This window comes from Oncorhynchus masou, chromosome 14 (assembly GCF_036934945.1).
Source record: "Oncorhynchus masou masou isolate Uvic2021 chromosome 14, UVic_Omas_1.1, whole genome shotgun sequence".
NCBI lineage: Eukaryota > Metazoa > Chordata > Actinopteri > Salmoniformes > Salmonidae > Oncorhynchus > Oncorhynchus masou.
In genome coordinates this window covers 30,543,544-30,567,693 of record NC_088225.1, presented here as the reverse complement: position 1 = coordinate 30,567,693, position 24,150 = coordinate 30,543,544, and the positions used below count along the sequence as shown (strand labels likewise).

The window sequence follows — 24,150 nt, the reverse complement described above, 5'->3', positions numbered from 1 at the left end:
CTTATCAATCAGCCATTATCTATCATCCATCCAATAGTTAGCTAATCACTCACTGGTAATGGGCTGTATTTGCCATTGCAAGGTCAGTGGATTGACAGGCAAAGAGCAATCCGCTAATGCGTCTGTTTACATTGAGCAGATGTCAGAGAATGTCTGAACAGGAATTTCAATGCCTATTCTTTCGATACTCACTTTATTTCTCTCAAATATCGACATTCCTCATCTTTAAATTTATTCATATATGTTCTTGGACTGAATCACTTTCAAAGTATACATTATACAATTTAAATAAAGAAATTGATCCATATTCATTCATATCAATCCACACTCCACGTCATTAATCGAGTCCAAAGCGGAAGGATATGGAAACAGATTACGTTACGTACTGTAGTTCCGGGATCTGGGACTACTTTTCACATTGGAAAACATTGGAGAAGCGCAGTGATACCAAAGAGAAACGCACCGCAGACAGGTGCATGACGCAAAACAGAGACCCCAGTAGTAGAAGATTTGGCTATTTTTACAACTAAGAAACGCCGGCGGAAAATATTGGACAGCCTTTGTAATTGTACAGAATGACAATAAGGTAAGATACTAGCTATTGTAATGTAGTCACTGACACTGCACTTGTTGTAGCCAGAGCCGTATTTAACATATGGTTAGCTACCTAGCTAGCTATTAGTTCGCCAGTTAGGTAACATTAGCGTTGTTATCAAGCAAGCTAGAACTGTTAACTTACTAGCCAGGCTTCATGCATGTTCATTGAATCTATCTATCATGATTGGCAATGTAGCTAGCTAGCTAGCATGTTCTGAACAGCATATTAGTAAACTGAAGTTTAGCTTGTTAGGTAGCCAATACAATCACGAATCAAAGAATATGTTCATGTCAAGTGATGACGAACGATAAAGGTTTCCATCCTCCAAGTCGTGAAATATGCTTGGACTGTTGGCATCAATATAACGTTGTGTTGCTGCTACAATGGAATATGATCATGTTATTTATAACCGACAAATTAAAGTTAGTATGGCGAGTTCATTGACGAGGATTTGTGATCGGTGCCATGGGATGATGGTGGTTACTAGGTTTTTCCACACATGCGCAGTGTACACTTGTTTGTAGACGCGCGGATATTTTATTTTTTTATTGTTTTTAGGAACTCAGTTGGTCTTAACTTACTGAGTTAGCATAGTAGAAACACAAGGTGCAATTTCGAAATGTGGTTGTGCATCAGTAGTTTTCTCTTATGGCTTTCACAGATGGTCACTCAATTAGCCCATGTCAGCAAAACATTTTTAGATTGGTTAATTTGTCTACCCAGTTATCTAAGCTTGTTGTAATCATGGTCAAATGAGCGACCAGGGGCCCTTATTCAGATATCATTCAGATATCATATTAACTTCAAACATTTCTCTACATCCTATGGCAACGTGTATAATTGCAGGAAATTAGCTGAAAAACTGCTAGTGCTTAGTGGTGGGGAGTCGACTCCAAAATATTTGATTCCTTGACTATCTGCCCCATTCTCTGACATCTGCTCCGCTTGGAATCAACTCCAAAGATTCATTATTTTTTGCAAAGGTGGAAACTATTTGCCATAGTCTACTTCGAGAACACAAACTCTTGCATCTTTCACAGTAAAGAAAGAGCCAACAACAAGGGAGAGAGTGATGGGTGGGAGCACAGCCAGGCATAGGTAGGTGTGTCGCCCACTAGGCTGACAGCCAGAACCATGCATCAGTAATCAGAAGATGTAGGCTATCGCAATGCTGTATTTTGTCATTTCTTGTCTTGCAATGTCTCGCGCAAATACATTGAAGTAAGAGCTATCAGTGAGTAGGCTGAGCTATTCTATACTCAACATACCGAAGACCAAACACATACTAGCATTTTTCATAGCGGAGAGAAAGAGTAACAGGCAAGACAGCAAGGGACAGAGAGGATCGGGGCAGACAGCCAGAACTATGTGCATAGGTTATATTTTGGTAATCTGTATTCAGCAATGTCTTGTCTATTAATGCCTCATAAATTCATCAAATGTATATAAAAGTATAGGGTGAGTATGGTTAAGCAGGACACCTGGCAGAGTGGGAGATTTAAGCTTTGTAATGGATATCCTATACATTTGTACAATAACAATCAATGCCTGTGTGTTATTGCGAAAATATGAGACTGATAAACAAATTGGTTCAATGGGCATCATTGTGGGCATGGCATCCCGTGTAATGGCATGTCTCTAGAGGCATAATGATAAGTCAAATGACATAGGGTTTCTGAGGTAATTGATGTTAAGGTTCTATTGTTTGTTTTTTTTCACTAAGAAAGGATATTCATTACGTATTTTGTAATGGGATGTAAATCTAAATGACTGTGCACAGCCTTGATGGGCCCCATGGTGGACCCCAGCTTTTTAGAATAGTGACATTTTGACAGTATCCCTATCACCTACTGTCAAACTGGGACACTCCTCTATGCCATGGTAATGCAGACAAAACATTTAGTTGATTATGAAATGCATGTTTTCTTAACACAAATCGATTTTCTAAATGGGACCAAATGTTTAATTTAATTTTCCTTAAATCTGCTAACTTGCTAGCCTTATCATGGTAGATTGTGCCATGTCATTCCATGGGGTCCATCAAGGCTGCACACAGCAGATATATCACAGAAATATTCTTGCTCCTACACATCACCTAGTCATTTTTAGGCTAAGTTGATGAGCAAAGGGGCAGCATCATGCTCATGTCAGTCCTCTAGAATGAAAATGCAGTCTTCCTAGTAGGACTCAGCAATAATGAGGTGGTGTGTGCGCATCCGTTTCAGCGTATTTTGGAGTCGAGCAAGAGGCTACTCCAACCACAGGAGTCGCGCACCACTACTAGTGCTTAGGGATTTAACTGAAGTGTCGGTTGTTTTTCCATTTTTAAACAACTAGCTAATTATTTGAAATTCCTCTTTGTTCCTTTTTTCTGTCAATGTACTGCAGTTTCTGTAGAGAAATCAGATCATGTCTGAAATGTACGATGTTTTAGTTTCCAACTGGCCAATGTTCTACATAGTTTAGTGCAGAAAACATGATAATTAACTACATTGACCATTGCTGCTACTAAGCTACAGATGAATGCAGGATCAAGAGGGGATACACGGAGAGCAGTTGCTTTGAGATATTGGTATTCAGCAGTCATAAGTCTGCCTTATTTACTCTGAACTACTAAAATAGTGATTTGTCAGACAGCGTAGGCAGCAGCTCTATAGAGATAATGACTTGGAATGAAATGATATAAAACAAATGTAATGTACACAACTGAAATATTAAAGTCATGTGAATAACTGATGGTTAATAAGTGATAGGCAGTCATGGGAATTGTATTAATTGTTTTATTCTGTTACAGCATTCAACCCGCATAATGCGTAGTGCGTTTAATTTAACAAAAATCCGCCTTATGGCAAAATGAGTAGGTTTGCATGAAATTTGTAATATAACCAAAAAAATATACATATTTTTTGCTGTCGGGGGGCGATAAAAATGTTTTGCTTGCATGGTGGATGGGGAGGGCCCAAGATAATTTCACAAAGGGCCCAAAATGGCAGACCCCCTGAGCCATGAACAAAGTTGCCCATCCCTCGGTCAGGTGCTTGCAGGGGGTGTGTGTGTAATTTTCATCCTTATTAGATGTTTAAAGTGCTGTGCATTACTTTACTGACACAGTTAAGTATTGATTTGGGTTGTTTTGTTATTGGCGTTTGGTCTGAGTGCCTAGGATGGTTGTATTAAGCCTATACAATGTAGCAACACACAACACGTCTCAGTCTTCTGTACGTTGCTCCAGTGTGTTGGAAACATCTGCATGTTTCAATAGTGAAATGAATGGTACCATCTTACTGGCTCCACCACACACTCTGCCTTTAACACCTGTTGGTTAAAGACCACAGTGTGACGGATGCTGTTGGATACTGTGTTCGTTTGGATTCAGTTCGTTTCCTCAGTAGGGAGTGATGTGATGACATTTAAGTTCCCTCTAAGCTCCTTGAAAGGCCGTGGATTTATGGAGCTTTCCCCAGAATAGTATTTGGGATTTCAGAGAAAGTGGCATATCTCGTTACCGTGTCTCACATGTCTGTGTGTTGGAATAGGTGTGGGAACCTGTGATGGGGCGTGTATGCCACTGTTTGTGTGAGGAGCGACGCCAGCATGCCAAAGAGAATGGGGCCTGCTGATCATAATTTAGCTGTTGAGCAGAGTGGTGCTCGTGGCAGCTTGTCTCTTGCATTGTGTGTGTGTCCAATGATATAGCCTGCTGTGACTCACCATTTGCTGACGTGACTGTCTGGCTCTGGGGGGACCTGCTGGAAGGAGAGCCAGGGAGTAAGGGGATGGATTAAGGATTATGAGCAGAGAACAGGTCACTTTCACCAGAGTCTACAGCAGCAGAGAGGGAGAAGGCCCATCGCAGCACTTCCTTTAAGAGCATTGGGCCAGTAACTGAAAGGCAGCTGGTTCGAATCCCAGAGCCGAATGGTGACAAGTCTGTCTGTACCCTTGAGCAAGGCACTTAACCCTAATTGCTCCTGTAAGTTGCTCTGGATAAGAGCATCTGCTAAATGACGCAAATGTCAAATGTAGCTGCCATTTAATAATAATACATAAAAAAAATGTTTTGTATAGCACCTTTCAATACAAGCAACAGTGCTTCACATCATAAAACAACACAAAATATAAGTACTAACAAAGACTGGAGGAAGGACAAAGAAACAAGATGGATAATTAAAATCATGCATTAAACACATTGTTATACAAATGTCTTCAGCAGGGATTTAAAAAGGCAAAGAATCTGCAAGCCAGATCTCCTGCTCTGGTGACTCAAGAGGGCTCTCACACACAGGGCACTCTCAGCCCACACAGCAGGATCTTCATTGTGTAAAGTGTAGGTAAACACAGGATAGCCTCGCCTTAAAATCTGCCTTCTGCTTTCTTCCAGAATTGTCTTTAAGAATGTAGAAAAGGGATACATTTGCCCTATAAATGTGTAATACCAATCCAACATATGACTGTGTAGCCTACATGTTGCCCTGTACCCCCGAAGTAGGAAAAACACAAGGACTAGTCTAGGACTGCTCTGGCCATCCTCCAAACCACCAATTGATTTCTCAAGTCCCAAATATCCTCTTCATATGCTGATACTCCCTGTCTGGATGAATGACTGCTTTGTTGCCATGGTGGTTGGCCTGATATGCTTGGCTGGCTGGCTATAGCTATTATCCTAATGTCTGTTTTTGAGGAGGTGATAGTGGGGCTGTTTACTGTGAATGAATGGTCTCTAGGAAGTTGTATCAGAAGAGCGAGCCTCCAGCTGTTTAATAATTTCAAGGTGGTCGTGTTGTTGCCGCAACGTTTGTTTTCCGACAGTGTCTGTTTCCATGAAGCTGTCGTCGGTTACCATGGTATAGTTGCCGGGAGTGTTTGTCACAGTTCAGCAAGCTAAACAGGTTTGTAAAAGGTCTCCTGGTGTTGTAAAATGCATCTGGAAAACTTAGTTGTGTGTGCTTTTTAAATTTTTCTGTGTGACCTGTCCCCACATCACTTCCAGTCAGCAAGTCTGGCTGTCGCTGATTACATCTTCAATAGGCTAAGTACTGTTTGTTAACATGGACACTGTGTTACTAGGGCCCAGGGGCGCTGTAATGTGTTTTTGTCATAGTGATTAGAGAACATGACTTGTTGGCTCAAAGGAAAACAAACATCTTCTAGGCTACACAGCTCATAAGACTTGAGTGAGCTTTCCTCCCAATCCAAGATTAAGAGACGACACTGTCTCCGGGGGAAACTGTCTCCATGGGTAACCAACTAGGTGTTCTTTTGGCCTGTGATGAGGTAACTGTGTCTGTAAGCTCTATCTTTACTCGCTGTGATATGAGTCTGGGTATGAACTGATAGGGACACTACTGTGTGTGAGTTGTGTGTTATCGAGTGGGGATTTTCTACCTACTGCATTGGCTGCAGAAGGGTTTCTCACTCACTCACATGATTTTAGGCTTCATTATTCATTCACCAGATAGGCTAACGCCTGTTGATTTGTCCTTGCAAACGCACATACAAACAGGCATGGGTAATTCTCACACAACTGACATTTGACCCAAAGAATGATCGTGTTATTTTTCATGACATTTCCTCTTGGATCTCTGAGATATTAGGATACATTTTTTTGATCAGATATGCATTTTGCCACAATTTCCACAACTACCAATGCAAAAACGTTCTTATTGCAACCGTTTTCAAAGTCCCAAAAAGTTGTACGCAAATCTATTTCTAATACTTTGTAACATTGCTTCCCTAATGACAAGGCCTGACTTAATCACACTGAAAATAAAAATATTACAAATGTAACTTTTTTGTAATTTCTCATTACAGTAAACAAAACTTTTAAAATGTTTTTGTCATCACTTATGTATACAGTGTTATTTATGAGTTGTATTTATGCACATATCTGGATGAAGATTAAGACAATTGCTTAAAGTATACATTTTATTTTTCCTAATCTCAATATCGGTGCATTACAGTAATGATACGCAGGTTACGGAGATGAGACTACATGTTTCGGTAGTGAATAGTTTAACTGTATTGATTTCTATCAGAGATTCAGTAACTCAACAAATCATCAGTGTCATTTGTTAATCCCAAATTACTTGCATAATACTAAAATCACTGATCGTAATGCAATGAACTAAAATACCCTTTATTTCAGAGTAAGTATAAGTACTTGTATGCATGTATTTTCAAAGGTGGACTTAAAAGTAACAAAGTGACTTTACAGGTAATATTGGTGTATTAGGATGTGGATATGTGACTCACCATCTGGATTCGGTCCAATGGAGAAACATTTTGAAATGTAAAAAAAAATAAAAAATATTGGGATAAAATTAGAGACTCTGAGCCTGAACAATGGTATATTATACCCATTGTTCCTCAACTGCAGTGTAAGTAATTCTGCTTTGAAAGTTAAACCTGTAACCCCACTTTTGAGAAAATGGCCCTTTTTAGTGTTTTGGTACACTTACTGGTAAACTCTTCTTTGTCGACACGCATTCAGCATCATTCACATCCTCTTAAGCGTTAGCCCCACCCGTCACTTTCGTGATTCACATGTGAGGCCATGTGCGAAACAGATTAGTGTAGTAACCAACCAAAGATTTGTTTGGTGCAAAATACACTATCTTGGCCTACATCCTAATCTGACTTTGGTGCAGGTCTTCACATTACCGTCTGTAGTAAACACACACTATATAAAATTGAAGTTTGTCACATGCACAGGATACAGAAGGTGGAAACGATACTGTGAAATGGTTACTTGCATATTTGTATAGTAGCCATATCAAAAACAAACTGTCCCCAAAAATATGTTTTAATAATTAGATAATGCTTACCCAGACTAGAGGTCGACCGATTATGATTTTACAATACCGATTATTGGAGGACCCAAAAAAGCCGATACCAATTAATCGTCCGATTTAAATAATAAATATATATTTAATATATATATTTGTAATAGAGGTCTACCGATTATTATTTTTCAACGCCGATACCTGATTTACTGGGGGACCACATTTAAAAAAATATATTTTATTTGGAATAATGACAATTTACAACAATACTGAATGAACACGTATTTTAACTTAATATAATACATCAATAAAATCAATTTAGCCTCAAATAAATAATGAAACATGTTCAATTTGGTTTAAATAATGCAAAAACAAAGTGTTGGAGAAGAGAGTAAAAGTGCAATATGTGCCATGTAAGAAAGCTAACGTTTAAGTTCCTTGCTCAGAACATATGAAAGCTGTTGGTTCCTTTTAACATGAGTCTTCAATATTCCCAGGTAAGAAGTTTTAGGTTGTAGTTATTATAGGACTATTTCTCTCTCTACCATTTGTATTTCATTAACCTTTGACTATTGGATGTTCTTATAGGCACTTTAGTATTGCCAGTGTAACAGTATAGCCTCCGTCCCTCTCCTCGATCCTCCCTGGGCTCGAACCAGGAACACAACGACAACAGCCACCCTCGAAGCAGCTTTACCCATGCAGAGCAAGGGGAACAACCACTCCAAGTCTCAGAGCGAGTGACGTTTGAAACGCTATTAGCGCGCACCCCGCTAACAAGCTAGCCATTTCACATTGGTTACACAAGCCTAATCTCGGGAGTTGATAGGCTTGAAGTCATAAACAGCGCAATGCTTAACGCACCACGAAGAGCTGCTGGCAAAACGCATGAAAGTGCTGTTTGAATGAATGCTTACGAGCCTGCTGGTGCCTACCACCGCTCAGTCAGACTGCTCTATCAAATCATAGACTTAGTTATAACATAATAACACACAGAAATACGAGCCTTAGGTCATTAATATGGTCGAATCCGGAAACTATCATCTCGAAAACAAAACGTTTATTCTTTCAGTGAAATGGGGAACTGTTACGTATTTTATCTAAGGGGTGGCATCCATTAGTCTAAATATTCCTATTATATTGTGCAACCTTCAATGTTATGTCATAATTACGTAAAATTCTGGCAAATTAGGTGGGCCAAACTGTTGCATATACACGGACTCTGCGTGCAATGAATGCAAGAGAAGTGACACTTTCACCTGGTTAATTTTGCCTGCTAATCTGGTTTTCTTTTAGCTAAATATTCATGTTTAAAAATATATACTTCTGTGTACTGATTTTAAGAAGACATTGATGTTCATGGTTAGGTACACATTGGAGCAACGATATGCACCGCATCGATTATATGCAACGCAGGACACACTAGATAATATCTAGTAATATCATCAACCATGTGTAGTTAACTAGTGATTATGATTGTTTTTTTATAAGATACGTTTAATGCTAGCTAGCAACCTACCTTGGCTTACTTCATTCGCGTAACAGGCAATCTCCTCGTGGAGTGCAATGAGAGGCAGGTGGTTAGTGCGTTGGCTAGTTAACTGTAAGGTTGCAAGATTGAATCCCCCGAGCTGACAAGGTAAAAATCTGTCGTTCTGCCCCTGAACGAGGCAGTTAACCCACCGTTCCTAGGCCGTCATTGAAAATGTGTTCTTAACTGACTTGCCGAGTTAAATAAAAGTGTAAAAAAAAAAAGAGAACTTGAATTCGTCCCTAATTAATCGGCCATTCTGATTAATCGGTCAACCTCTAATTTGTAATAATGACAATTACAGCAATACTGAATGAACAATGAACACTTTATTTGAACTTAATACATAAATAAAATCAATGTAGTCTCAAATAAAGAATGAAACATGTTCAATTTGGTTTAAATAATGCAAAAACAAAGTGTTGGAGAAGAAAGTAAAAGTGCAATATGTTTAACTTGTTAAGGCTGGGGGCAGTATTGAGTAGCTTGGATGAATAAGGTGCCCAGAGGAAACTGTCTGCTACTCAGGCTTGATTACAAACAACGACGAGACGGCCTACAGGGAGGAGGTCCGTGCCCTCGGAGTGTGGTGTCCGGAATGTTCAATAACCTCTCACTCAATGTCAACAAAACAAAGGACAGTAATGGAGAAGGTGGAAAGTTAAAAAAATAAAAATAAAGTCTAATTTAAAAAAAAAAAGTTCCTCGTCGTACACATCACGGACAAACTGAAATAGTCCACCCACACAGACAGCGTGGTGAGGAAGGCGCAACAGTCCTATTGGACTGTATCACCACCTGGTACGGCAACTGCACAAAGGGAGGAGGGTGGTGCGGTCTGCACTAAGAATCACCGGGGGCAAACTACCTTCCCTCCAGGACACCTACAGCACCCGATGTCACAGGAAGGGAAAAAAGATCATCAAGGACAACAAACACCCGAGCCACTGCCTGTTCACCCTGCTATCATCCAGAAGATAAGGTCAGTGCAGATGCATCAAAGCTGGGACCGAGAGACAGAAGCTGTTTTTCAATCTCAAGGCCATCAGACTGTTAAACAGCCATCACTAACAGAGAGAGGCTTAGAATAACTGGTTGAAACATTTAAATAGCAGAACATTTTTCTTTTTCTACTTTGAATACAAAGATGGAAGTGGTCTTAATGGGTACACTTAACTGCTGCTCATTCAAATACACTGAGGTCAAATGCTGCTGCCAACCCCCCTTCTACTCCCTGAGGAGCTAGGCATGTCATGGGTTTACTTTCAAGACAATAACACTCTTATAGTGTGTGTGTGAGAGAAGTCAAGGAAGGGCAATATTTACAGTATGTAGAGCAGCAGCCATGGTCACGTTGTCATGATTATTGCATGAGAACAGTTGGTGCTTCAGAGTTTTATCCCTCTTTCTTCCTCCTTCACACACCCCCAGTTTTCTTTCTCCCTCTTGCTCTGATCTGTTCTTCCTCCTTATCTCTCACTTCAATCTCTTTCCTCATTGTATCTCTCTCCATCCTGACCTCCCTCTCTTGTTCTATCAGTTTTGATCCTGACTGCATGGTGCAAGAATAGGTCATGTGAGTCTTCTGTTTTGTTTGTTTTCTATAAGGAAGAGGTGTGTTCATGAGAGAGAGGCTGTTGCTCCAGTAGTTCTACTGCTTGACATGGAGAAGGGTTAAGCTCTTATTGTGTGCTCTGTCTAGTGTCTGTAAATGTGTTTGAACTGACCCCTCCTTACTAGGATTACCAAAGGATGTACTGATGCTGGCTACCTTGCTTCATGGAATTGAAGACCAAACTGAACATGCAGGAGCTCTTCTGCCACTCTTGGATTGAAAAAGGAGTTAACTAAAGGGGGACTAATCTTTGGGACATTAGTGTGAGTGAGTTACTGGGTCAGACAGGTAATTTGTATGTGTTTTCTCCTTCCAGAGTCGGTGCTAGTATCTGATCTCCCTCCTTTCCCAGAGTGGTTGTCTACACCAACACACACCTTATTCATTCTGCTCTCCTCCGGCATGTCAGGTAAGGGCTCCCATCCCTCTCTTCCCCTCCTCCCTCCCTCAATCCCTCCGTCCTCTCCCTTTTCTTTCCCTTACGCTTCCCCTTTCTGATAGTGCCTTTGATTATCCTTCTGCCAGTTTCTCCTCTCACCCCCCATCATTTTCCATTCTGTCTTTCTCTCAAACTTCTCTGTCAGGGTTTGATTTTCCTCCTGTCAGTCTATTCTCATTCAGTCCTCTGTCATACCACCTCGCCCTTTCCCTTCGTGTTTCCTCTTGTCCTTCTATTTTCTTTATGTCCCTCACATTATTTGACTCACAATCAGTTTATCCTCACAGTATCTCATTTTCCTCTTCTATCTCCCTCTTCTCTCATTCCTTCCCCCCTCTGTGTTCCAGGTGGTTACACTCCAGCCCCTGGGGGCCCCTTCTCAGCCCTGACCTCCAGTATGTGGCCCCAGGACATCCTGGCCAAGTACTATCAGGTACAGACTGACCTGACATCTTTGTACTGCTAGGTTAACACTGAGGAGAGGGAGCCTCTAGCTTAGTACTGTGGTTTTCTAGGCAATTTCTGGATTTATTGAATGTGAATGTTTTTACCACACCTGCCCATATTCATATTTTTTGCCATTAATTCTTGTAGCGTCTTGTTTGCACTCATTGACCTATAAAGGTACTGCTTAACCCTTAGTGTTTACTGTGATTTATCTTGTACTTTAATATAATATGTCATGGGACTTGTTGTATGGCTCTTATTGTCTCTGTTGACAGAAGGACTCTTCAGAGGAGGCAGAACTGCTGTATGATGAGTTTGGCTTCAGGCTGGACAGTGATGGTAAGAAGAAAACATAGGACTCAAACCTTCAACATCACAGATATATCACTCATTGCATGCATCAATTTGAATGTGATTTGCTTCTTTTAAATGATATCGTCTTTACTCACCCAGCAATATGTTAGCAGTCATTCAGTAGATGAAGAGTTGACTACCGTGGTGGGTTGTGCTCAGCCCTCTTTTCCCTGGATCAAAACACAGTTGAGTTGCACCAAGTCACAAGCATTGATTTAGGGGGAACTACTCCACAGATGGTAACCACTGGCCTGTCTTTGACTTCGCCATCTATTTTTATCTCCATAGTTGTGTTATCTTCCCTAAATTGCGTCCACGAATCCACCATTGAAATTGCTAGAAAGAATATGACGCTCCAGTAATATAGATTACTATTGAAACAAAGCTGAAATGTGTTTTTCTCCATTGTAATGGACACAGTGCAACCTTTGTGAGGTAGGCTGCTGGCAGACTGCTGGTAGGCTTCGGCTGCGGTACAACAAAGCCAAGTCAGCCTCTGCTCATGGTTCTCACAGGAAGTGAAATGATGGGCAACACAATGACTTACCTCATGATCATTCACGCCGCAAATGACGTGACGAAGTTCCTTGAATGTTCTTTCACGGGTGCTTTTCATTATCTTGATAGACAGTTGTGGTTTCTAGCTAACGTTACACCAATCAAAGCAGTGGAACGTGTAGAGAAGCAACTTTGGTTTTGACCACTATACGGCTGCAGGTTTGCAAAATATTATCATATCACACAATTATTCCATTTATAAAATGGTCAGATAAATTTTTATTTTTAGCTAGTCTTTATTAAAAATATGTTATCCAATGGATGATGCATTTCTGGTTTAAAAAAAAATCCTGTTTCCACGCCCCATTTTAATTTGCTCCATGGCTCAGGTTGACAAGTGGACACAAGGCTGTTTGGCTCATCTCAGTCTTGAAAATGAATAACACTGCACCTGTTTCTGATGAATAAACAGTGGCATGCTGGTTGATGGTAACACCCAAATAAAACCCAGTCCTGAAATGTAACGTAGGCTGAAAATAATGTGTATGTCACATATCATAGGAAAAGACCGCATTCACACACATTTGCACAAAGTGGGCAGTTCGGATTTGTCATTTCCCAACTATTCCATACATGGACTAAAACTGACTTATTGAATGAAATCGTTACGCAACATCATGGGTAAGCTCTGGCCATCGTCTTTCAGATGTTTTCAGCCATAGCTCTACAGTTACAGTATGCAACGTGTGACCGATCAATTCAATACCTACAGTATGCAACGTAGTGACCGATCAATTCAATACCTGTGATCAATTCACAGGCATTGAATTGGGGCCTCCCGAGTGGCACAGCGGTCTAAGGCACTGCATCTCAGTGCTAGAGGTGTCACTACAGATCCTGGTTCGATTCCAGGCTGTATCACAACCGGTCGTGATTGGGAGTCCCATAGGATGGCGCACAATTGGACCAGTGTCATCCGGGTTAGGGTTTAGCTGGGGAAAGGCAGTCATTAAAAATAAGAATTTGTTCTTAACTGACTTGCCTAGTTAAATAAAGGTTAAAAAGTGACTTGCACTGCTTGCTGAAATCCTATTGACCTGTTGCTGATACTGTAGACGTAGTCCACTGTAAAGGAACTGAGACGCAGCTGTTGTTGGGCCCATGTCTAATGGGTTAAAACGGGGGAAGCAGACCTTAGTGGTGGAGGAGGAGAAATCATTCAAACAGGGGAAGCAGACAGTGCCAAAGTAACAGGAATGCAGGAGTATAACCCTGAACAACGATAACTGAAGTTGAACACCATCTCTCTCCCCCTCCAGATGGAGTAGAGCCAGAGCCGAGGCCAGAGCCCCAGAGAGAGGACCCCCAGCAGAGGCTGCGCTGGCAGGCCCACCTGGAGTTCACCCACAACCACACCGTAGGAGACCTGACCTGGGACCTCATCTCCCCCGTCCTGCCCCGCTCTGAACGCCTCCGCTCCCTGGTGCTGGGGGGCATACCACACAGCATGAGACCACAGGTAAGGGGGCCTAGAGGGGGGAAAACACAGCAGTAGAGGTTTTAACAAAGGGAAAAGGCAGAATGAGACCACAGACCAGTAAGGGGAGATAAAGTGGTCAAAGGGCCAACTCCTACTACGGTGTATAACCTGATTCAGAGATGTCTGTTGTAGAGGTCGACCGATTAATCAGAATGACCGATTTTAGTTAGGGACGATTTTCCCAATTTTTCATAATCTGTAATCGGCATTTTTGGACACCGATTATAGCCGATTACATTGCACTCCACACGGAGACTGCGGTGCAGGCTGACTACCTGTTATGCGAGTGCAGCAAGAAGCCAAAGTAAGGTGCTAGCTAGCATTAAACGTATCTTATAAAAAACAATCACTAGTTAACTACACATGGTTGTTGATATTACTAATTTATCTAGCTTGTCCTGCGTTGCATATAATCAATTCAGTGCCTGTTCATTTGTCATTGAATCACAGCCTACTTCGCCAAATGGGTTATTTAATTAACAAGCGCATTCGCGAAAATAGCACAATAGTTGCACCAATGTGTACCTAACCATCAACATCAATGCCTTTCTTAAAATCAATACACAAGTATATATTTTTAAACCTGCATTTTTAGTTAATATTGTCTGCTAACATGAATTTCTTTTAACTAAGGAAATGATGTCACTTCTCGTGCATTCTGTGCAACAGAGTCAGAGTATATGCAGCAGTTTGGGCCTCCTGGCTCGTTGCCAACTGTGTGAAGACCATTTCTTCCTAACAAAGACCGTAATTAATTTGCCAGAATTGTACATAATTATGACATAACATTGAAGGTTGTGCAATGTAACAGCAATATTTAGACTTATGGATGCCACCCGTTAGATAAAATACGGAACGGTTCCGTATTTCACTGAAAGAATAAACGTTTTGTTTTTTCGAAATGATAGTTTCCGGATTATACCATATTAATGACCTAAGGCTCATATTTCTGTGTGTTTTTATATTATAATTAGGTCTATGATTGATTGAGATATATAAATCTCAAAGGTATTGTCTTTTTTTGGTCCTCCAATAATCGGTATCAACGTTTAAAAAATCATAATCGGTCGACCTCTGTTGTCTGACTGCCCCCCCCCCCCCCTCTCTGGTGGTGCTAGTTGTGGATGCGTCTGTCTGGAGCTCTGCAGAAGAAAAGGACTACAGAGATCTCCTACAAAGAGATCGTTAAGAACAGCACCAACGACGAGACCACTGCTGCCAAACAGGTACTGGATGCTGAGGTACTGTACATCCAGATGACTCCAGGTGGAGGGGTGGAATGGTACTGATGATGTCAGATGTTTCTCTCCCTTGATGAAAATCTGTCATTGAGGATCAAACATTGTTAACCTGTTTAAAAAAATATGTGATTTACAAGGGGATTTATTAATGGTTGATTATTCATTTATAGATACTAATAAATCTGTAAACTCTTACAACACATTGGTTGAAAAACAATATTTCCCCCCCATCTCTCCACCCCTTCTCATCCCACTCCGTCCATCTCTTCCCCCTCTCAGATAGAGAAGGACCTGTTGCGGACCATGCCCTCCAACGCGTGTTTCTGCAGCCTGCAGAGTGTGGGGGTTCCCAGGCTGAGGCGGGTACTGCGGGGCCTGGCATGGCTCTACCCAGACATTGGCTACTGCCAGGGCACAGGCATGGTAAGGAGGACGTTCACTGTGCTCTATTGTGTAGTTACGATCTATACACTTTCCTCTGTCTGGTAAAGACCTGGCATATTACCATCCAGGTTAATACACTTTCCTCTGTCTGGCTGGTAAAACCCTGGCATATTACCATCCAGGTTAATACACTTTACTCTGTCTGGCTGGTAAAGACCTGGCATATTACCATCCAGGTTAATACACTTTACTCTGTCTGGCTGGTAAAGACCTGGCATATTACCATCCAGGTTAATACACTTTCCTCTGTCTGGCTGGTAAAACCCTGGCATATTACCATCCAGGTTAATACACTTTCCTCTGTCTGGCTGGTAAAACCCTGGCATATTACCATCCAGGTTAATACACTTTACTCTGTCTGGCTGGTAAAGACCTGGCATATTACCATCCAGGTTAATACACTTTACTCTGTCTGGCTGGTAAAGACCTGGCATATTACCATCCAGGTTAATACACTTTACTCTGTCTGGCTGGTAAAGACCTGGCATATTACCATCCAGGTTAATACACTTTACTCTGTCTGGCTGGTAAAGACCTGGCATATTACCATCCAGGTTAATACACTTTCCTCTGTCTGGCTGGTAAAGACCTGGCATATTACCATCCAGGTTAATACACTTTCCTCTGTCTGGTAAAGACCTGGCATATTACCATCCAGGTCCCTTTCTGCACGTTTTAAATAGTATTTTAAATATTACTTTGATCTTGTGTTCTTGATGAACTCTTTAATCTAGGGAGTTTGTAATACCTCTACTGTAATGTGTATATGTTTGTATCTGCCCAGACTCTGTATTTTCGCTGCAACCGAATTGCCCAACGGGGACAATAAAGATCTGATCTATTCTGATTCTTTTCTCCACCCTCTCCCCATCCCCAGGTGGTGTCATGTCTGTTGCTGTTCCTGGAGGAGGAGGATGTGCTGTGGATGATGTGCGCCCTGATCGAGGACCTGCTGCCACCCTCCTACTTCTCCTCCACCCTGCTGGGGGTCCAGACAGACCAGAGGGTCCTCAGACAGCTCATAGTCCAGTATCTACCAAGCCTGGACAGGCTTCTGCAGGAGCACGACATCGGTGAGAGAGATGGGGTTCTTTACACTTTAACACTCGTCTTATCCTACTTTGCTGGTTACTACTTTATGGAGGAAAAGGAACTGTGGTTGTCTCACATAGCTAACTAAGCTAAGATTGAAAGCACTAGTGTAAGTCACTCTGGATAAAAGCGTCTGCTAAATGACTAAGATGTTAATGTAAAAATGTGAATAGGGATCTCGGGGATCTACAGGGAAACTGTAGTAAGGCTTTTAAAGTCTGGTGTTGAGGCCACAAACATTGCTAAGAATGTCAGGTGTAGTGTAGGAGACCAACCTGCCTGTGTGTCCTAACCCTTCGTCTCCTCTCCTCCCCCAGAGTTGTCTCTGATCACGCTGCACTGGTTCCTGACATCGTTTGCCAGTGTGGTGGACATCCGCATCCTGCTGAGGATCTGGGACCTGCTGTTCTACCAGGGCTCTGTGGTACTCTTCCAGGTCACACTGGGCATGCTCAAGATCAAGGTGGGATAGTTGTTTCTCATTGGCTGGCTGGTTGCTGGTTTGATTTTAAACCAACCCCTACTCCCTAGACCTGTGTAGATCAGAAAGGATTGGATTGGTATTGAAAATCATACAGTAATAACTCCACCTCTTTTTCTTACATCTATCCAACCCTTTCAGATCTAGAGGCCTACAAGTGTCTTGGGGATTTGGGATTGGTCATTCCCCTGTTTAACCCTCTCCTCTCCCCCTACAGGAGGTTGACCTTCTCCTCTCTCCCCTACAGGAGGAGGAGCTGGTTTCCTCTGAGAACTCTGCGTCCATCTTCAACACGCTGTCCGATCTGCCCAGCCAGCTGGGTGACGGGGCTGTAGTACTGGGGGAGGCCATGAGGCTGGCGGGGGCGCTGTCCCAGGACACACTGGAGGCCCAGAGAAACAAACACCTGGCTTACATCCTCAATGAGCAGGCCCAGCTCAACACCAACAACTCCCACACACTCAATAACAACCTCAATAAAGTGAGTGGTCTGATAGAAATGTGTGTGTGTGTGTGTGATAGCATGTCTAACCAGAGTGTGTCTATAGGTTGTGAGGAGACAGTCGCTACGTAGGAAGTCCACTCTGAGCTCTCTGTTGTGGGGTGAGGATGAGGCGGAGGCTCTCAAGTCTAAGAACATCAAGCAGACAGAGCTGGTAGCAGCACTCCGAGAGGCCATCACCCGCACCGCTGAACACTTCCACTGTCTGACACACCAGCACTGTGAGTCTCACTACTGAATCATATAGCTGTCTGGACCCCCGAGCACACCAGAATCACTGTGGACCCCCGACACACCAGAGTCTCACTACTGAATCATATAGCTGTCTGGACCCCCGACACACCAGCACTGTGAGTATCACTACTGAATCAGATTACTGATTATCGCCTTGCTGATAATTTTCAGAAATCTGAGACTTTCTGGTCTCTGAGCTCAGTCGCTGGCCGTTAAGTCGCTGAATGTATGCATCTCTTGTCCTCCCCATGCTGGTGCTGAAGACCTGGATGTCAATTTAAGGCAGCCCTCTGCCCCTCTCTGATTCCGAGGGGTTGGGTTAAATGCAAAGACACATTTCAGTTGAATGCATGGTTGTACAACTGACTAGGTTATCCCCTTTCCCATGCCTGATCTCCAGTAGATGGCTTTAGGTAGTGCCTGGTGTCATCGTGTCATGAGTCATATAATTGAATTCTTCCCCTGACACAGCAGCACCGTGAGTCATGTTACCCAACAATGAGTCACTCGGTCATTAAATCAAATCACTGAATCAATGGTGCTTCACACTGCGACACAGTTAGGAAATAGTGGAGTCATTCTGATTGACATGTTTGATGCACATTCTGAGCTAATTTGATTAGATTAATCTATGTCCCTTCTCTTCATCTTTCTCTCTCTCCCTCTGTCCCTCCTCCCTCTCAGGACCTGACTCCAGACTACTCCATGGAGAGCCACCAGAGAGACCACGAGAACTTCCTGGTTGTGTCTCGTAACCGACGGAGACGGGCCAAAGCCCTGTTGGACTTTGAGCGCCATGACGATGACGAACTGGGCTTCAGGAAGAACGACATCATCACAGTGAGTGGACAGAACACATACATGTAACGGAGTTAAGTGCTGTAATTTCACTCCACAGCTTACTTTAAATGTTGCCATGTATTTGTGTATCTCAATCCGTTGGTACGTTGTCAAGGAAGTTGGTCACGTGTGTTTGTGAGCAGAGTAGCACTAGTTAGAGCCCGGTATGGTACAGGGACAGTGGGAAAGCTATACTATTAACAGCACTGACTTTGTTTTTGCAAACACAGCGTGTGAAATGTGTGTGAAAACATACGTCTAAAAAAAAATCTAACGTTTTACAAAAGTGACTAACTCACTCCTCCATCTCATCCCTCTGTTTTTCTCTTTCTCAGATTTTTTCCCAGAAAGATGAGCACTGTTGGGTGGGAGAGCTCAATGGGCTGAGAGGTGAATGAAAAACACCCTATCTCTGTCCCAATCTCCCCTCCATACGTCCTGTAGAATGTCCATCTCTGTCCCAATCTCCCCTCCATACGTCCTGTAGAATGTCCATCTCTGTCCCAATCTCCCCTCCATACGTCCTGTAGAATGTCTATCTCTGTCCCAACTTCCCTTCCATACGTCCTGTAGAATGTCCATCTCTGTCCCAATCTCCCCTCCGTACGTCCTGTAGAATGTCCATCTCTGTCCCAATCTCCCCTCCATACGTCCTGTAGAATGTCCATCTCTGTCCCAATCTCCCCTCCATACGTCCTGTAGAATGTCCATCTCTGTCCCAATCTCCCCTCCTGTAGAATGTCCATCTCTGTCCCAATCTCCCCTCCGCACGTAGAATGTCCATCTCTGTCCCAATCTCCCCTCCGTACGTCCTGTAGAATGTCCATCTCTGTCCCAATCTCCCCTCCGTACGTCCTGTAGAATGTCCATCTCTGTCCCAATCTCCCTCTCCGTACGTCCTGTAGAATGTCCATCTCTGTCCCAATCTCCCCTCCGTACGTCCTGTAGAATGTCCATCTCTGTCCCAATCTCCCTCCGTACGTCCTGTAGAATGTCCATCTCTGTCCCAATCTCCGCTCCACATGTCTTAGGAAAAGATAGACTACAACATTCTAACACTCTGGGGAACCTTCTATCTCATGATCTGTTCTCTTACTCAAGGTTGGTTCCCAGCCAAGTTCGTAGAAATCCTCGATGAGCGGAGCAAAGAGGTTTGTCAGTGAATTATTGTTTAGTCAGTCTGTTTTTTACTAGACTTAAATTTGTCAGTGTTCTTTTAGTGGATATATCCAGTCTATGGGTTTGTCAGTATTGTATGTATAACTGTTCTGCTGTCCCCAGTACTCTCTGGCGGGTGATGACTCGGTGACTGAGGCGGTGACAGACCTGGTCAGAGGGACGTTGTGTCCTGCCCTGAAGGCCATCTTCCAACACGGTTTGAAGAAACCGTCCATACTGGGAGGACCCTGCCACCCCTGGCTCTTCATAGAGGAGGTAGGAGACCGAGGGCTGTGTTCAGTGTCTGTCTGTCGGTGCCTTACCTGACTGTTCTTTTGTCTGTTTTCTCCACAGGCAGCCAGTAGAGAGGTGGAGAGGGACTTTAACTCGGTCTACTCCAGACTGGTGCTGTGTAAGACGTACAGGTAACTTAGACACACACAGACCTCTGTACCATATGAACAGCTAGGATTCCTACACAGTTGTCTTAGTTGGGTGGTGCAGTTCATCAGTTCTCTCTCTCTCCCCCCAGATTAGATGAGGATGGCAAGGTTCTCACACCAGAGGAGCTGCTCTACAGAGTGAGTCCTCTTGTAAATGTTATCCTATAACAAGCCTGTTTACTTCCTCATACCCCGCCACTGAAGACTTCCCGCCACTGAAGACTTCCCGCCACTGAAGACTTCCCGCCACTGAAGACTTCCCGCCACTGAAGACTTCCTCATTCCATCTCCATGATCTGAAAGAACTGTGTAATATGGGGCCTAGTTCTCCATTGAATTTACAGTATCTGGGTCTCCTGAGTGGTGCAGCGGACTAAGGCACACCATCACAATGCTAGAGGTGTCACTACAGACCCGGGTTCAATCCCGGGCTAGACTGACTATACAATAATTCACTGACAAACCTCTGGGAGGCCCATGAGGCTGCGCACAATTGACCCAGCACCGTCCAGGTTAGGGGAGGGTTTGGCTGGCTGGGATGTCCCAGGCCATGCGTCTGCACGCTGACTTCAGTCGCCAGGTGTGCGGTGTTTCCTCCGACACATTGGTGCGGCTGGCTTTTGGGTTAAGCGAGCAATGTGTCAACAAGCAGTGTGGCTTGGCGGGGTCGTGTTTCAGAGTAAGCATGGCTCTCGACCTTCAACTCTCCTGAGTCCGTACAGGAGTTGCAGCGATGGGACAATTTGATATCACGAAATTAGGGAGTAAAGGAGGTAAAAAGTACAATTTAAAAAATGATGATACTTAGTATCTGCATTTCAGGTGCTTTCAAATGGGGAATGAGGAACTGCCTCGTGGTAGGGGCCGATGGGCTGTGAATGTTGACTGTTAGAAACACAGGCCTTAGGCTACAGATTTTTCACTGAATGTTTTGTTCATAAGCATTTGTTTCAGTGATGCTTCAGCGCCCTCCGTCTGTCTCTTCCAGGCGGTGCAGTCTGTAAATATGAGCCACGACTCTGCACACGCTCAGATGGACGTCAAGTTCCGCTCGCTCCTCTGCGTGGGCCTCAAGTGAGTCACACAGATTCTCTCACTCAGAGATCCTGGCTGTCCCTGTTATCAGTGAACACTCCCTAACCACATCTCTCTCCCCACACAGTGAGCAGGTGTTACACCTGTGGTTGGAGGTGTTGTGTTCCAGTATGCCTGCAGTGGAGAAGTGGTACCAGCCCTGGTCCTTCCTACGCAGCCCAGGATGGGTCCAGATCAAGTGTGAACTCAGGTAAAAGATGGAGACAGATGTCCACGAGAGATTAAGAGAGAATGAGAAGAGATTGGAACAAATGATTGAGAAATAAAACAAAGGAGAGATTGGAGTGAAACTGTGAGATCACAAGTGAGAATAAATGCGAGAGCGACACACACAAGACGGTGTCAGCAGACTATTACCAGATTAAATCACGCCATTCAAGCGTATTAACAGCTAGATTATTTTTGAAAGATTTAGAGGCCAGGATGAAGTGAAATGGATATAAAATGGTGTATGTGTGGAAAGGATGGTGGTGTGGTTTTAAAAGGGTGATGTTTCCTTAGGGTTCTCTCAAAGTTTGCCTTCAGTCTCTCTCAGGACTGTGAGCTGCCTGTCAAGAAAGAGGTATGTATGTGTGTGTGAAACACACACCCTGTGAACTCATACCTATGTGTGGTCTTGCGGAATTCAGACATTCTCAATGAAGGGGATGCAGATGTGTGACCATTACCTCTTTAGTTGGGATCTCTAGGTAAACTCTGATCTCTGGTCAATGTAGTTGGTCTAGTTACTCAACTAGGAAACTAGAGTTATCTAAACAAAAGCTGTTCCTGGTTCAGTTGTTGAGCGTAGCTGGTGGTGGCTAGTGATAGTAGAATAGTGAACATTGGTGAAAACCATCCCAATGCGCACACCTCACCCATGACCTCCATTGTGGACATTTTTAAACTGCACCCAGCAACTGCTGTTCCTTATACACTCCCTTTAAACAAACAGCCTCTTTCTGTCACTCTTTACTTCCCCCCTCCCTCCAGGAGAAAGATCAGAGGCCACTGAAGGAAGGAGTCCAAGACATGTTGGTGAAGCATCATCTCTTCAGCTGGGACATCGATGGCTAGAGACACACACCCAAAGCCTGCAAAAAAACTCCCCTGCCCAACACATGCTGTGTGCCGGCCAGAGTGATCTTTCTGTTTCTTTCATATTGACTGCTGTCAGAACCCACTACTAGTGTTTCCATCACTACCTCTCACTAGGAAGCATTGTATTGTTCAGACATTTGATCATCATTCTACAAACACATTTGATATGCATCGTGGTTTCCCTTCCTCGTCTCAACTAACCTGCAGCTGAAGCCTTTCTACTGAGGATAGTACACTATAGGGGGCGCGTTCAGCAAAATGCAACTTTTTGGAATGTTCAGATAGAAATAAGCATTGTGGAACAAACATGCCTCTGACATGTAAGAATAAGGAATAACATCAGCTCTATTCATGGCGTTTCTATCTGCAATGTTTGGCAACTTAACGTGACCAGGGTATGATTTGAGACACCAAAACACTTTCCATGTCAATCAACTAATTACATTTACTTTCTGAGCTTGCTAACAAATCAAAGGTATTTTGATGTGTCTTAAGGAAGCAATTAGTATGTAACCAAGGTTGATAGTCCTGGCTGTTAGTTCTTGGGTGAAGCTACTGTGTATGTTGTCCACACCAGTGTTTCTGATACTTTAGATCAGGTGCAGAAGACTAGGAATATACAGAAAGTGCTGATTGTAGCATTCCTTAGGTACAGAGTAGTCACCTCTACTGTGCCATATGAAGTATTTCCTCAGACTCAAGGACTGGGGAGTATCACTAAGAACCAAACCGGGAGGAATGTACCTGAATTTGTCCCAGAGAAACTTGTTTTTGTTGTGAACGTTTTGCAACAGTGGGCACTGATCTGATGTCCTAGTAGCACCTATGTTCGTGTGTCCTGCAACCAGTACTGTAGTAGGATGTGCTGATTGAGAAGTGGAACATACTCCAACCACCCTGTGGATCTGTGTTGGTACCCAACAATCCCATTCTACTCTGCATTCCATTCACTATTGTCTCAATGTTTTGGTGCCAACATGGCTCTCTGCTGTGGGCTACTAAAGTGTATCTGTAGTTGCTGACTGGGAAGAACTACTGTACTGTGTCCAAAAATGAAATCTATAACTATGTAAACTTTCATTTCAGTTATTTCTTTTACAATGGATGTGTCCATCCACCATCCATCTAACCTCCATATTGGTGTGTAATTACTGAAGAAAAGCCACTTGACACATAAGAAAATAAACTCAATCTCCCTGTTGTGCTCTGATATTAAATTTAAGGCAGTGTATTTAACCATCAGAAAATGGTGGTATACTATCCCAGTAACTTGTATTCATTCCCCTCATCTTAACCTGTAGCAATGTACCTATAGACTTCGTTGTGCTGACTGTCATACTACACAGACAAATGGTATCAGTTCAGACTCACTAACCTCAAACTACAACGTTAACCCTAATTTCAACCCCTATGCCTAAAGTTCTCACTGTTTAAATATAAATTAATTTCATGTACAACACAGTTGACCAATCAGTGATCAATTAAGCCTGTTTTTATTGGTGAATGTCAGAAGCAAACAGAATTCCACACCTAAGTAAACAGTGATGGTCCAAACAGCACTGCGACTATTATTACAATCAATGTCTCACTTAAACAGTTGCTAATCAAGTGTACATTATATTCTTAAATAAACCTTTTCAGTGTAAATGGAATCATTTATTTTAGACAGGACAAGTGGCCTTAACTCCTCTCGCCTCCTGAAAAATGAGAGAACGTGGATAAATGCGCTTGTATGA

General features: G+C 42.9%; 1 protein-coding gene across 7 annotated transcripts; it reads left to right on the top strand.

Moving 5' to 3' along the window:
- The first annotated feature begins 433 nt into the window (after window positions 1-433).
- On the top strand, window positions 434-24,061 carry LOC135554729 (small G protein signaling modulator 3-like). Of its 7 annotated transcripts, none has more exons than XM_064987162.1 (22): window positions 434-586; window positions 10,843-10,935; window positions 11,313-11,398; window positions 11,691-11,751; window positions 13,584-13,783; window positions 14,923-15,045; window positions 15,325-15,468; window positions 16,367-16,562; window positions 16,899-17,044; window positions 17,280-17,543; window positions 17,611-17,772; window positions 17,894-17,914; window positions 18,483-18,638; window positions 18,974-19,028; window positions 19,740-19,789; window positions 19,920-20,072; window positions 20,151-20,221; window positions 20,329-20,377; window positions 21,228-21,313; window positions 21,402-21,524; window positions 21,836-21,896; window positions 22,307-24,061. In XM_064987162.1, exons 2-22 carry the CDS (start codon window positions 10,929-10,931, stop codon window positions 22,388-22,390), a joined length of 2,298 nt encoding a protein of 765 aa, XP_064843234.1. In that variant the 5' UTR covers window positions 434-586; window positions 10,843-10,928; the 3' UTR covers window positions 22,391-24,061. The 7 variants fall into 7 exon arrangements, with proteins under 7 accessions (XP_064843234.1, XP_064843237.1, XP_064843235.1 ...); XM_064987165.1 differs by having other exon boundaries at window positions 11,688-11,751; window positions 14,923-15,030; window positions 17,310-17,543; XM_064987163.1 differs by having other exon boundaries at window positions 11,688-11,751; window positions 14,923-15,030.
- The last annotated feature ends 89 nt before the right edge of the window (window positions 24,062-24,150 follow it).

Excerpts from the sequence above, each read along its gene's own strand:
- LOC135554729 (XM_064987159.1), top strand. Across the intron at positions 21,314-21,401 it reads CTCCTCTGCGTGGGCCTCAA|TGAGCAGGTGTTACACCTGT; the intron begins GTGAGTCACACA and ends CTCCCCACACAG. Across the intron at positions 21,897-22,306 it reads AGCTGCCTGTCAAGAAAGAG|GAGAAAGATCAGAGGCCACT; the intron begins GTATGTATGTGT and ends CCCTCCCTCCAG.